The 14366-nt window shown below is 39.7% G+C and overlaps 1 protein-coding gene across 2 annotated transcripts in view; it reads right to left on the bottom strand.

The window, feature by feature from the left end:
• Window positions 1–122: 122 nt before the first annotated feature.
• Window positions 123–14366, bottom strand: part of SNCA (synuclein alpha) — a 70093-nt gene continuing 55849 nt past the window's right edge. For both annotated transcript variants that reach the window (XM_087736444.1, XM_087736445.1), the window contains exons 5-6: window positions 1761–1850; window positions 123–751 (exon numbers count right to left, since the gene is read on the bottom strand). In XM_087736444.1, coding sequence (XP_087592570.1) covers window positions 719–751; window positions 1761–1850 — 123 coding nt within the window. In that variant the 3' untranslated portion in view covers window positions 123–718. The remainder of the gene's footprint in view (window positions 752–1760; window positions 1851–14366) is intronic.

Below are 14366 nucleotides of genomic sequence, written 5' to 3' on the forward strand. Positions count from 1 at the left end.
TGGGCTTCCATTTGCTGGTTTTGTTCCTCCAGTTCCTTCACAGGAAGCAACACAGCCTGAATGCTTTAACAGGGGCTTTTGGAGAGGCAAGAAGGTGTTATAAATCATCACTAATTTAGAAGTTCATTTTTAATGGGGTACATTTTATTTGCTTCAGTTGAACACCATTATTTACAGACACAAGTTAATAAAACACATCACAAAACAATAAAATTTCAACAGCTAATATTTATAGGTGCATAGTTCATGCTCAATTACTTTTTTAATATGTATAATACACATATATATAAAGCTCTCACAATAAGTCATCTCTGCACAGAAAGAATAGTCATAGGAAACAAATAAAAATTGTGTCATAAACAATATCAAATTACTGACGGCCTATCAACAAAACATGTACAGAGTTAGAAATAAGCAGTAGACACTTAGGTGTTTTTATTTAATATTTTCTTTTTTAACTTTTAAACTTGAAGCCACAATATCCACAGCACAACAATGACTCTGCCAACCAGCTTTCATTTCAGCAGGAGGGAAATGCTGAAACAAGGTGGGTGCAGTCACAGATACTCCAATCATTGCTGATGGAAGACTTCAAAATACACCGTAAAAACTGTAAAAAAATTTTACGACTGGGCACATTTGAACTCAGCACTTGTACAGGATGGGACGTCTTTAGTAGTTAGTAGATTTCAGGAGATATAAAGGAAGGAAAGGACTCTCATGCTTCAGGTTCATAGTCTTGATACTCTTCCTAATGAGGAGAGCAGAAATGAGTGCTACTAGTATTTTAGATAAATACATCCTACTTTCATTGCTTGTTCTAGTCCTAATGGATTCAATGCCAAAATATTATGGATTTTCATGTGATCAGGATCTTGCCATTTATTATTATTGCATCCATCTTCCAGATACTGTATCTTAAGAGCTGTGATATTTACAGGAGAATTAGGTTTTTACAGTGGTTAACACATCATTCAGCTGATGTCAGGAACTCAGGAGGCCACCCATGGCAATTCACTTGAAGAGGGAGGAGGACTGCCTCTGGGCTGAACAGCACACCAGGTGCTGCAAATATTCGTATGAGTCAGTAAATCATTTAAATGTGTGTTTAACTATGGGTATGTGAGCAGCCCCCATCATTTCAGTGATATTCAAGGCATTAGCGATCAAGCGTGCCTTTAAGTCTTTTACTGGATCATGGCGTAAATGTTTTATACGTCTCATTTTCAGCCTAATTATCTGTGCTACTGTAAAACTGCCACTCCAACTACCAATGCATCTTGCCAGACATTGTAGTAATATTTTAGATAGCAGGTTCATGAAAAACAACAAAATAATTTACTCGGATGATTGCATTAACTTGAGTATAATAATGAATTATCATGTTTTACAAAGCACAGTGTTTTGATAAATAGCCAAGCTATTAAAACAATCTCTGAAGATGCAGTTTTTCCTATATTCCCCATCAAACATAAGAAAAAGATACAAGTTTATTGTAGATTACTCAGAAACCCAGGCACACGTATTTTGAAACACACACAATATTTTCCCATTAAACTTCCTCATTATCAAGAAAGTAAAGGATTTTCTGATTCCCGGCACTATACCTCTGGGAGACCTTGGCCAAAGAGACTGTGTTTCTGTCGTGCCCTTGCAGCTCACAGCATCAGCCTGTGCCAGACTAATGTACCTTAAGCACGCAGCTCCCTCCTGTACCCTTCTCCTATGTACATTCACAGCAAATATCACAACAGACTTACCTCTGGAGGCATTTCGTAAGCCTCATTCTCGGGATCCACAGGAACATCTGTATTATTCACCATTCCTTCCTGCAGGAAACCTTCTTCATTCTACATTTAAAACAGGGAAAGAAAAGTGACAGACTGTAACTGCTTGCCTCGTCATTTACACCAAAGTGTGTCTTTCCTCCCCATCAGTGGTTGATTTCTTGGCTTGTCCTTTGATTGCGGGATGTTGCCAGGGGTTGTGAAGACCTAGAGGACATCAGCTCCAGAGAAATCTTCTCCATGTTCCACAGGGCTATCCATGGGAATGACTACTATCACCTTTCTGAACAGGTGAAGTGCTGATATTCCATTTTTCTCTTGCCATGGACAGGCCAAGAAGTCAATCTGAACAAAAGAACAGTACCACCACCGACTTGCTGAATATCTTTGGAAAATATTTTAATCCCACAGAAAAAGCTTTGGTCAAGTCATGCAGCAAACCAAAACAAGTTTTTTGCTCCTTAAGAAACTGACCTGGGAAACATAGTCCCACACAAATTGTTTAAGTAGGTTATCACATTAATTTCTGTTTAACTACTTGGGGGAATACAGTCACAGGTATGCAAAAGTAGTTGTAAAAGCAGGCCAAAAGAATTGGGTAGTATCAATACACACAAACAAAACAGTAATTCAATTATATATTTTTTAAAGTTACAGACATCAATCCTTTCATAACTCATTGTTTATTTTACAGTTTCAGCCTTTTCACAGTACATTTCAAAGTGGCCAAGAAAGGGAGAACTATTATAATTCAGACTACTTTATGCTGGTTTTTTCCTTCAGTTTTAAAACCTAACTGTATTGGGAAAGCTTTTTTCCTTTAATGGGTCACACCTCTATATACTTTCTTATGTCAACCAGCATGTTACTCTACGCAGTATTAGTATATGATACATGGCACTACCTGGTACCCAGCTTCTTATACTTTTTTCTGGGCATCTGTTATTGACCATTACAGAAGCACTTCTGTTTTATATAGCAATTATCATAACAGCCTCTTGGAATTAATGGGATTGCAACAGTGTAAGGAATAACTTGCCGAGTAGGATTACTTAAGTGTTGTCCTAGAACTATAGATACTATTTACCATCTGAAAAAACCCACAAATTATAAAGGAAAAAACCCATTCCAATTGGGCCAATTCCTGTAGTAGTTGTTACTACAGAAGTTCACAGAGAAGAAACTCAAGTTTTGTCAGAACAGAGACTGCTGGAGTTCATCCTGAACCATAAGATGACTGATATGAAAACAGGCAGACTAGCTCAGTGGAACTATTGTGACTATGCTTATTTATACCAGTTGCCAATCTAGACAGAAATGCACTAAAAAACAATTACAGACACTCAGGAAGAAATTCACTTAAAAAAAACAACCCTGCAGGCTGGCAGCATAGACAGAAATACAAAATTAAGTAAGTCACAAAGCAGACTAATGAGGTAATTTTTCAAAGTCTGCAATTTATAGGATAGTGACGCTAAATTAAATTTAGGATATAGATAAAATGAGCCCAATAGAAGCTAAACCTGAAACTCACCTCTGCGATTTTAACACAAAATAGAAAATAATATGCAAAACAAGTGCATTTATCATGCTTCCGCTGTTCACCATTTGCCACTGTCAGCTCCCTCTATGGTTTAACCAGGTGACTGTAGTCATAATACTCTATTCCTCACTTGTTGCATCTCTCCATGCACAAATTGTGACTTTATCTGCCAGATAAAGTCTCCTGTTCTTCCTTGGTTCGGTCACCCCTTCTGGCACTGATGCATGTACACAAGTTTTTCACCCTCAAAGTCCATGACTTGCAGAATTTATTTCCATAATGGGGATTCTTCTCTCTAGCTCTTCCTTCAGACTTTAAAAGGTCCAGTATGAAGATATCTGGTCCCACTACTTCTCAGTGAGGCCAGATATCCTTTTTCCTTTAGAGGTGTAACAGTATAGTCCGTGTGGAGTCAATGCCTACTATTCTGCCAAGTTGCCTCCATACATCTGCCTGCTACTGGTTAACACCCTGTGCTGCTCTATGGCATAGGTAACATGGACAAATTCCAAAAGTCAAGGCACATCAATGAATAAGGCTGCCAATATCTTTATTTAGGCCTGTGTCTTCCAGAAGAACTAACAATTTTGCATGTTCAATATGACAGGTAACTTTTCGAGCATTACATTATCAGAAAAACTGGGCTCCATTACAGTTCTGCCCTGGCTTATCAAAACACTCAAGCTTCTAAGATTATTTCATGTGCAATATTTAATTACCTTAGCTTCTAAACAAATTTTTAGGAATATTTATGCCCATTTACTTTTATGAGAAGTAGGTCACTCCCTACCAGCTTTGACTGAAATAGCAAAATAGTGTGCGTGATGCAAATTTTAAAGCTATTACTGTACACTTGATCTAACATATTAGCTATAAGGACCTACAGCTCCAGTCTACTGCTCTCCTGTTTAATCCAAAATATAATTTAATTTCTGCTTTCCCCTATCATTAAGGAACAATTTCGGCTAACAATTGGTACATCAAGTAAAACTGTGCCCAAAATCAGTCTTGAGGTTGCACGAGGAAGAAAGCATGCAGCTTAATGTTATCTGTAGCAGGAAAACAGATGGCAAGTCAAACTGCCAGGACCATTAGTAACGACAAAAGAAAAAGATCTGCCAGCTGAATTTCAAAGAAGAGCTTCAAAGCTCGGTACGCTGTTTGTTAGGAACCTCTACGCTGTCTGTTAGGAACCTCTGCCATGGGTCTGGACTGTCCATCAGGATTAGAGAGACACAATGCCTAAAAAAGGCTGAATTTATCATCTTCCCAAGTTCCTTCAGTGAGTTGAGGACGGAGATTCCTCTACAGCTTCAAATAAAACAATCAGCAGCACTAGTAAAATACCATATCAATCACAACACCAATATTTTTTCAAATTAAGCAAATCATATGCCATACCAAACCATCAAGGGAACTCTTTGCCTGGGAAAGCCTTATCACCTTTGTCCAGCTGCAAACAGTAACACAAACACCACCTTTCACATTGATGTCACTGCAGTGCAGATGCGATGACATTACTCAAGGTCACATTTGTTACATATAAAGGTATAGCATAGGTGACCACAGAATTTTTAATGGTGGCTCTCTCCACTTCTGATGTACCGTTCCTCCAAGGTTAGGATATCACAAAAGTAAACAACCATACCCAGTAACACAGAGCCATCTAAGGTACACCTTATATCATTATTTACCTCCTTTAAAAGAAAGAAATGCAATTTTATGTTCTCATGATCAATAATTCCATATCCTAATTCAGTTATGGAAGAGGAAAAACACCCAATAGACCAATTCTTGTCTTAGTATGAAAGACACATTTTTCTCTTGAAGCTGCCACCTCTATTTTTAAACCACATAGAAGGGCATTTCCAAAGGGAAAGATTTTTATTAGGAGATCCGAAAAGCTAAACAAATGCTTCTTAGAGATTAAATCAGTTTTTAACTGGGGAGCATGAGCTCTTTTGCAGGGAAAACACTTTAAAAAGGGAAAAGTACAACTCTCGCAATAAACGAGGTGTTAAAAAAATGGTGAGGTGAGGATGTCTGCTTGTCCCCTGAAGCTTCCCTTAAGAAAAAGCAAATGCTTGCCTATATTTTGGTTTGAAGCATGGACGCTCTGGGTAAGACTCATACTTCTGCATTCTTCAGAGACCCTTGTGCTCTCAGACCCCATGCTATGGAAAGCAAGCTTTTGCGGCTAGCCAGAGCAGAGCCCACCACATTGCCGTTCCCAGTTACCAATCGTGCCGTCAGTTTGTGCTATCAGCACTCCTGCCTGCCTTGACAAAGCTTCGTGACTATCAGACTTGTACAGCCCAAGATCTACATGCCACCAGGTTAGCTCGCAAGCCCACCCACACCTTCTCTGGGAATGAAGGGCTATGGTGTACGCCCTCCCTCCCAAATCATGCTGTGCTCTCATTTTGCCAAGCAATTTATGCCAGTTTATAAACGAAGGGGAGTCAGTGTCCCATCATTGTAAAGTGGTACATTTACATGACCCTAGACGCCAGCTCTGACTCAAGGAACAGGTATAAAACAACTGGTATACAAGAGTGGCAAAAATAAGATGTGAAGTAGAACTTCCTATTTTATTTGCTGCAGTGGCTCCAAAATGTTGACTCCTCCTCCTTTACTATGGGAATCCTGCTAAGCAGTGTGTGTGACAGTGTGAAACGACCCACTTTTGTGATAAAATATTCAAACTAATTAAAAACTCCTCCTGAAGACCTGTGCCTGTTTAAATTATAGAGTATTTGCCAAAGCTTCAGGCCTATTCCTTTTACCAAGAAAACATGACCAAATTGGTTTCTCTCTTTTCAGTGTGTTCGGCAAAAATTGCACCCCGTTCTTTCCCACCTCATAAGACTCTTGGTGGAAGGGGAGAGACTGTTTAAGAACCTCTGTGCATGGAAAACAGACCAACTGGGCTGCTCACGGTACCACACCTATGCCAGTACCATGTGGCAAAATGGTCACCTTCAGGAGTGTGCATTCAGTCCTTTCCATGACATGTCTTTGAATGCCAAGTTACTGCCATCAGAAATAAATTATTTTATCTCAAGTCACGAACAAAAGCAACTTCAAAAGGAAACATTGTAATTGTAATTTAGCAGCTATCTAAGCATTATAATTTACTATCTCTCTGGCTAGTAACACATTTTTTTCTTTCCATTATGAATGCTGAAGGAGTCTTACAGTCATATATATTCTCATGATTACTGGAGACTAATTCCTTCTGAAGTGATTCCATATTCTGTGATAAATAAACCAGGCCATGAAAGTGTCAGCTCTTAAAACATTTATACTGGCAAGAGGAGATCACCCTGGAAGTCACTTCCACTAATCACAGAGGTCAGAAGGCACCTCCAGAGATCATCTAGTCCAACCTCCCAGCTCAGAGCAGGGTCACCTAGAGCAGGGCTGTGCCTGGTTGGGTTTTGACCAACCTCACAGATGGAGATTCCACAATCTTGCTGGATAACCTGGTCCACTGTTTGACCACTTGCACAGTGAAAAAGCTTTTTCTTACATTTAAATGGAGTTTCCTGCATTTCGATTAGTGCCTACATTTCACTGGGCATCGCTGAAGAGTCTGGTTCAATCTCCTTTACCACCACCTCCATCAGGTATTTATACACATTGATAAGCTCCCCCCATAAGCTTTCACATTCAAGTTTTCACACTTGCTGATTTTCCTTCTGTTCTTGAGACATCTATGAAATTTCCTGTGCAGATATTGTAGGAGGCTTATTTATCTAGCAGAAAGCTCTACTGTCCACAATCAATTACATACATAAAAATAAGGTGAGGCTTGCCTCAATCACCTAACAAATTAATGTAACATGAGAAGTCATACCTGACTTCAACAAAATAGACTATTATAAACTCAATGAGCACTGGTCATACCACATCACTTGCCAGTTTGTTATTGAGTGCTTTATAACTATTGACTAGCTGTGAACCAAGATAAAAGGCACTACGGAAAAAGTAGTGAACTAGTACAGGGAAAAAGATGGTTTACAAGATAATTTTGGTACGCCTCTTTTGTAAAGACCTTTAAAGTCCATTTTGGAAAGACCTTTGAGAGCCCTAATGAAATGTTCCATGCAAAATATTTTTAACGTAGTCAGGTTTGTTGTACGTACACACCAGCTGGTACCCAGGGGAGCCTGAAATAAAAATAAGAATGTAAAAAATAAAATAAAATAAAAAAATCACATCCAATAGCATTATTACCTTGCAAAATTACCATGTACTGATAGACTAGAGTAAGGGTAGTATTGCCTTATACTGTATTTCTGAGCCCCGTGCACACCAAGGACAGAACTGGCAGAGAGGTGGGATGTAATGCTTGGAGAACAAGCCCAAACGGTGTTTTCCTGACTCAAAAATAGAAAAGACAGTCCCATCAGGGAATTTGGCATTCCCTGAGCTGGCCCGAGTAGCTCATCCGGAGAAGCAGCCATGCCTGCTTCCTGATAGCCATGGTCATGTACATCTTTGCAAGCCCAGATATTAAATCTAGCCCAGTACTAGTGAATTATTGAATTTGCTGTTGTTACAGTCTGGATAATTGTGCTACTAATCTGTCTTTATTACCACACCATTAGAGATAAATTGTTTATCTCTAAAGCTGTTGGTCTCATGCCTGTTATTGCATCCCAAATCTATAAGTCAACAGGGCTGCCTTAAGCCCTTTCAACTGGTATACTGAATATCCCTCCAGCCTAACTAAACCCTTTTCATTTTGGTATTGGGCACCCTGTAAGAACTTTCTTCTGGAACTGTCAGTCATTACATGGTGGAGCTTAAAGAAAAAATTTTGGGATTCCTTTTGTATACCCTCAATGCAGCTGTAAAGCATACTGTCCAAATTCACCTCTTGCTACAAGCTGAACAGCATTTTTGCTGTGTCAATGGGCTTAAATTCCCCTTTGAAAAGAAAATAATTTGTATTCTTTCTTCTCCACTGAATATCAGGATAGTTAAGAGCAGGATATTGGACCTAAGTGAACAAATAACTGTCTTTTCCATTTGGTAACTTATTTTTTACAGGTATTTTGACCATAAAGCCCAACTTACCTGATAGGAGAAAAACCCTTGAACAAAACAGCAAATTCCCAACAACAAGCAAAACAAAGTTATGCTAAAATGGCCTCAATTTATCTACTTTCCTAATCCTAAGGTATTAAATATGCGGAGCTAACTGGTTATAACTGAGTTGCCAGGTCAGTTTAGGATGCCCTAAAGCTCCCCCTCACTCATTGAAATAGTCAGTGCCTCCAAGCCTCAGCTGTGAATGACAAAGCATTAGCAACAGTCTAGTGGTTTTACTCCGGAGATACAAAGAGAAGACATATTTGTGCCCTAGCCAGAAAGAAGTAAACTGTTTTAATTATCCCTAAGGTAAACACCTAAGTGAAGGAAATTATGAAAAAGCATTATTTGTGAAGGAAACTAGCTGTTCCAGCGCACAACTCATTTAGAGCACCAACAATGAAATGGGACTACCACCCTCTTTCTCCTTAAATGGAGAGTGGAAGTGAAGAAGAGACATATAATTAAACAAATAAATGTTAGCGCGATAGCACAATTCCAATGAAAGGCTAACATAGTGCCTGCAAGTGCTATAGGCTGCATTTTGATTCATGGTTTTATGCCCTTCAGTTGGCAATGACAAAAGTGAAAAGGATAAAGACTGAGGCCCATGGAGAGAGGAATGAACGTGAAGACCGTCTAAGTGTCTGTGGTTCCAGGTCCATCTTGGTGTCTGTAATAGCCGGAAATACTTGCTGTTTACAACAATTTATGAATTTGGTAAATTCCTAGAAAAACAAATTTCAATATAACACAGATTTGGTATATTTTTGTTTCCTTCCTTTCCCCATTTAGTATTACTTGCAAAGATGAGACTCAACTCAGTTCAGAGTACAAAAGGAACATTTCTGTGAGCAATCAACTTTCCTCAAACTCAGATTCATGTTTTGCATTAACCAGGCTGGTAAAGTTACCTAATTAGAGCTCCTGGTATGTTGTTATTTGCTGATAAATTGATGTGGATTACATGGAGAAAGTGCCCATTGTCCAGGTGAGACCAGCAGGACATACGAGTTCTAAAGTGATGACCATGTGCATTAATTACAGGGGACTTAAAATAACAGGTTGCCTAGGGGCTGAGTCAATGTGCCATCAGTAATGCATGTAAATGCATCCAGAACATACAGTCCTTTCAGCTTTATCCTTTTCAGCTTCCCATATCTATGGTGACATTGAAAACTCCACAGGCAGGGAAATAAAAAGCTAGAACTTACCATTTAGAAAGACTGAAGTAATTTCTAATTGCAAAATGGTGGGAATGATAAATGCTAACTAAACATCACATCAGGAGGATGTGGTCACAGCTGTGCCTCACTTGACATTCTCCTGAACAAGGTAGAGAAGCATAGGCCAACAAAAATATTTTAGGGTAATTGATCTGCTCGAACAATATCCACTATCAACATTGTGATTTACATTCTCAAAATTGAAGTTTCAAGATTTCTGTGAAACTGCACTGTGAGTCCAGTAATACCACTATTTTCAATAAGGATTTGGAAGAAGGACCAAGGACTAACTGTATGCTCGGTCTTAATGCATTAAGAAGGAACAATAAACAGCCTGAGTTTATTTTTGTTATTCTTACTACGTAATTCAAAGATACCTTGACAAAACTGAATAAGTGACTGAAATAAATAAGATGCAGCCCAATAGGAAAAGGTGTTAATATGCTGCACTTAAGCACTCACCAAATCAAAGAGGAAGGGCAAATGGTGCACGGAAAAGAATTACAAAGTCAAAGAACACCATAAGCCAGCAAAGCCATGTTACTGCAAAAAAGGCAAGCCATTCTCTCATGTATTAACAAGGTCTGTGAGGCAATCTGCTTGGGCTAATCCAGCCTAAGGGTGCCTTCTCCTGAATACAGAATTCAGTCTACACAATGCATTTTGCTGGGGATGGTGGGAGATCCCAAAGGGGAACAGTAGGAATGATCACACCCTAGAGAGGAGAGGAAAGATGAAGGAACCTGTCAGGAAAGCATATGTGAATTAGGTTTATATAATCCTAAAGGAATCACCTTAACTAGAAGTCTTTAAAATCAGCCTGGCCCAACGTCGGTCAGGAGCTCCATGGGATTAGCTAAACCCATCTGTCCTGAAGCAATGGAAGATTCTCCAATCTGTATGAACCCACCACCAAGAATGACCTCCAAGAATGATACCTGAGCTTTGTCTTCATTAAATAAAACTAGAACATAATGATACATGATCTTGACAGATCACATTAACTAAAACAATGGTACACATCAGCTTTGCAGTCAGCACAGAAATGAGCAACCCTGTTCAGACTTGGCTCCTTAAGTCAGTAAAGATGATTTTAAACAGCATGGTCCCAGTCACCCCCAGGTGCAAAGTTATTTTACCACGCTTTACTTAAAACTGCTTGAGTATCATAATCATATTCCAACATTACATAAATTCTTAGTAATTTAATAATTTTAGTAATTTAATAATTTTTAGAAGTTATTGTATAGATTCCATGAGTATATATTCTCTTTCCTAAGAAACAAAATTAAAGGAAGAAAGTAAGTTCCCTCTAAAAGAATTCTCCACTCACACAAACAGTTAATTCAATGCTGCATTATCTAAAAGAGCAACCTCTAAACCATAGTTATTTCTCCTAGTCTTAGAAAAAGTCCCCTATACAGAACTGCAGGAGCAGCCACCCTCTAGCACCATGAACAGCACGAGTTCCCACTCTGATACACATAGTCCCAGAGACAGCACACGTTTCAGTTCCGCACCCCAGCTTGCGTGAGTGTCTTCAAAAAGCAATGAAGTAACTTCACTAATTTCCAAGAAAGTTTTTAAAGAGAGAGATCAAGCTCTACAGATAGCGGAAAGAGGGTAGGGTTTTCTCCCTTTTGCTTTTCTCTAGAGTACGAGCAGATAAACTAATGCAATCAGCATTGACTCATTTGCTTTTCCCCTCCAGCACGTTGAGCCGTGGGCTGACAGGAGAGCTAGTGGCAGCACGGTCACCTTCAAAGGCTGTAACTGATTGACAGGACATGCTGTCAGTGAAGTGGTTACCCTTCAGTTATTATCAGTGAGCATCTCTCTAAAGCGTTCCTTCAATTCCAGTCTATTGCAGCACTTTACCTAGCTGGGGAATTTTAAAATATGTTTCTTCTAAGGAAGAAACCAGCACTTGCTCTGAAAAACACCTGCAACAATTACTTGAGCTATAAAGGTTTCAGGAGTATTTCCTGCAATTGTGATCTATTCAGCAGCAGATCAAACACTACAAAAGACTAGGGAGTCAGCCTGCATTTTAAAATTTATATTCCTGAAGTATCCCTCTTCATGTGGAAGCAAGTGTACAACTATTCAGAGCTTTCGCTTGCGTTGGGAAAAATTACTTCTCAGTCCACTGGCATGAAACACATCCCTTCAGCTTACTCTTCTCCTGTACAAGAAGTAGTAATTCTTTTTAACTAAGTGGGAAGAATTATTTAATAAAGTTTACTTAGTAAAGTGTAGAAGGCAAGGAAACTTTTAAAGGACTAGTACCTAAATATGCAATCCTTGACTATCAGTGTTTTCTTTCCCTCCTCCCCCGGCACTGTAACTGTTATCTTTGCTTTTCATTTCTGGCTTAGATGAAGGAAAGCATCAGACAGAAGTCTGCTATCCTCTACACTGTGTGAGAGTGGAGTTCAAAGCAAAACAGCCTTTCCCAGGCCAAATTCTGCTCTTAGCTATGTCAGTACAAGCCTGGTGTAACTCTTCCCCTCACTAAGCCATGTTTGTACTCATACCTGTACAGCTGAGAGCAGCCTGTTTTTACAATCCTCTTTTCAGACATCTGCAGCTGTTCCAAAAGGCATACACACCATAAAAACCTTCACTACTTCTTCATATATAGAAATTCATAAGAGTGCAAGTTTGGGTGCCCTTGAGGAGTCATCTAAGTCGCACCTCTGCTTTAGGCAGGTTCAGCTTTCCCTAAATAATTTCCAACAGCTGTCTGCGAAAAGCCACCTTAAAAGCCTCCAGTGACAAAAATTCCACAGCACCCCCAATCTATTCCTGCGCTTAATTACTGTCAGCATTAGCATCTTTCCTGGTGTCTGACCTCGATCTCCCTCACTACCATTTAGCACCAGTATTTCTAGTCCTATTCCCAGCGGACGCAGTCCCCTTTCTCTCTGTAGCAAAGGTTTGATATTGGAAAGACTGTTATCCTGACTCATTTCAGCCTGCTCTGAACTAAACCAGCTCATTCTGTTCACACTGTACCGTTTCCTAACCTGTTGAGCATCCACTACCCTGCATCTCTGGTGCTCATTTATGAGAATTGCACACAAGGTGCTAGAGTCGGGATGCGTCTGCTTGGTGTTTGGAGCAGAGTCAAGTAGGTCAGAGACGCTGCTCATCAGGCTGATAGAGGAGAAGGAGGGCAAGTCCCAGCGGTGCCTAATGTCGGAAAACTACCTGAACCAGCGTGGGCTGATGATCTCCTCAAGCCATAGATGGAACTTTGAAGGGGAATTGTTACTGCACCGTTTTTACCAGAAAGAGTCTTCTATTAATAAACTCCATCAAACCATTTGAAATTAAAATGCAGAGCTGCTTTTAAAGGATCAAAGCAGCATTGAATTTTAGTTGCCAGAACCGTTAGAACGACACTTTCCCTCTGGTCCTTTCTTATTATTAATCACAGTAGTTCCCCAAACTTCACCTACTAAGCAGGCGTCTGCCCTCTACACCCAGGAATGCGCTGGAGTCACAGCAAAGCAATCCCCATGAACTGCTACACTTCACGAGAAGCAGTTGGTCCCACAGCACAAGGAGCATAATGAAAGGGAAATATCCTCTTCTCCACAGCCGCCTTTATGGCTCCAGAGAGGGGACTAATCATACTCCAGCCACTGCCCCATTAATATTTAAGCACACGAGACGAAAAAAAATGATGCATACACACCATAGAGGCAGCACACAAAAAAAGCAGTTGAGGCAAAGCATTCATTCTGTTCACTACGTCTAGAACAGCAGGTAAACCCACGTTTCTGTCAGGAAGTTTTGAGTGAAATACCGCTAGCACAGCAAACGCACTCATTACACCCTCTGCTTTGGGGGTAAATAGAAAAAACAAAACCAAATGACTTTTCTTCAAATTCATGGCATAACAGTCAGCTACATGTGATTTACAGAAGTTCAGATGAAGTTGAGGAAGAATAATTTCATGCATGTCATGCCAGTGAGAATGATTATCAAAGCTTATTCTACAGAGACGAGAGCGCTCAGTTAAAACAGAGGAGGAACTGAAAGAATACATGTGGCAAATCGATTACGGTCACTACAGTTCTTTCTCCTACAAGTCACGTTTGCAGTTTCTGCAATGAACATTGATATGCTGCCCAGAGTAATACAACATCTTCAGCATTTAGGTTCTCACTATGATGGAGCTCTTTCATATTTTCAGTACTGAGGATGATGCAAAAAGACTGGCAGGACCAGTCCACGCTTCAGAAGAAGAGGGCGCGTTTATAATATGACTCCCTGTAGTTCGAAAGCAACACAAAAACCTATCTGCTACCAGCCATAAAGATGTTTCTTTACATGTGCTGCTTGGTGAACATTTAGATAAGAATGAGAGCCAGATCTTGAGAATCACCCATGCAGAAGTGAACACAACTCACTTGTGTGGTTGCCACAGCTGGATGCCCAAGTGTTCGCAAATGCTCAAGCAGTATCAGTTAGACACTCAGCTGGTAAATTTATGTGCAAATGCCATTTTAGAAATGAGCCATGCTAGAAAGTACTTATGTGGAATATGAGGCTAAAAATAAATGTAGCTTGCCATGAACAAACTAAATGAAATTCAGCAGTGTGCTATATCAACATCTTTTAATCATGGTTTCCAGATAACTTTGTCTCAGTTATCTGATAAGTATTTGTGCATTCCCATCATAGGAGTACTTCAATGGC

The sequence above is a fragment of the Nipponia nippon genome, unplaced genomic scaffold (assembly GCF_047370975.1).
Source record: "Nipponia nippon isolate SJK-2023a ecotype South Korea unplaced genomic scaffold, ASM4737097v1 scaffold_6, whole genome shotgun sequence".
NCBI classification, from domain to species: Eukaryota; Metazoa; Chordata; class Aves; order Pelecaniformes; family Threskiornithidae; genus Nipponia; species Nipponia nippon.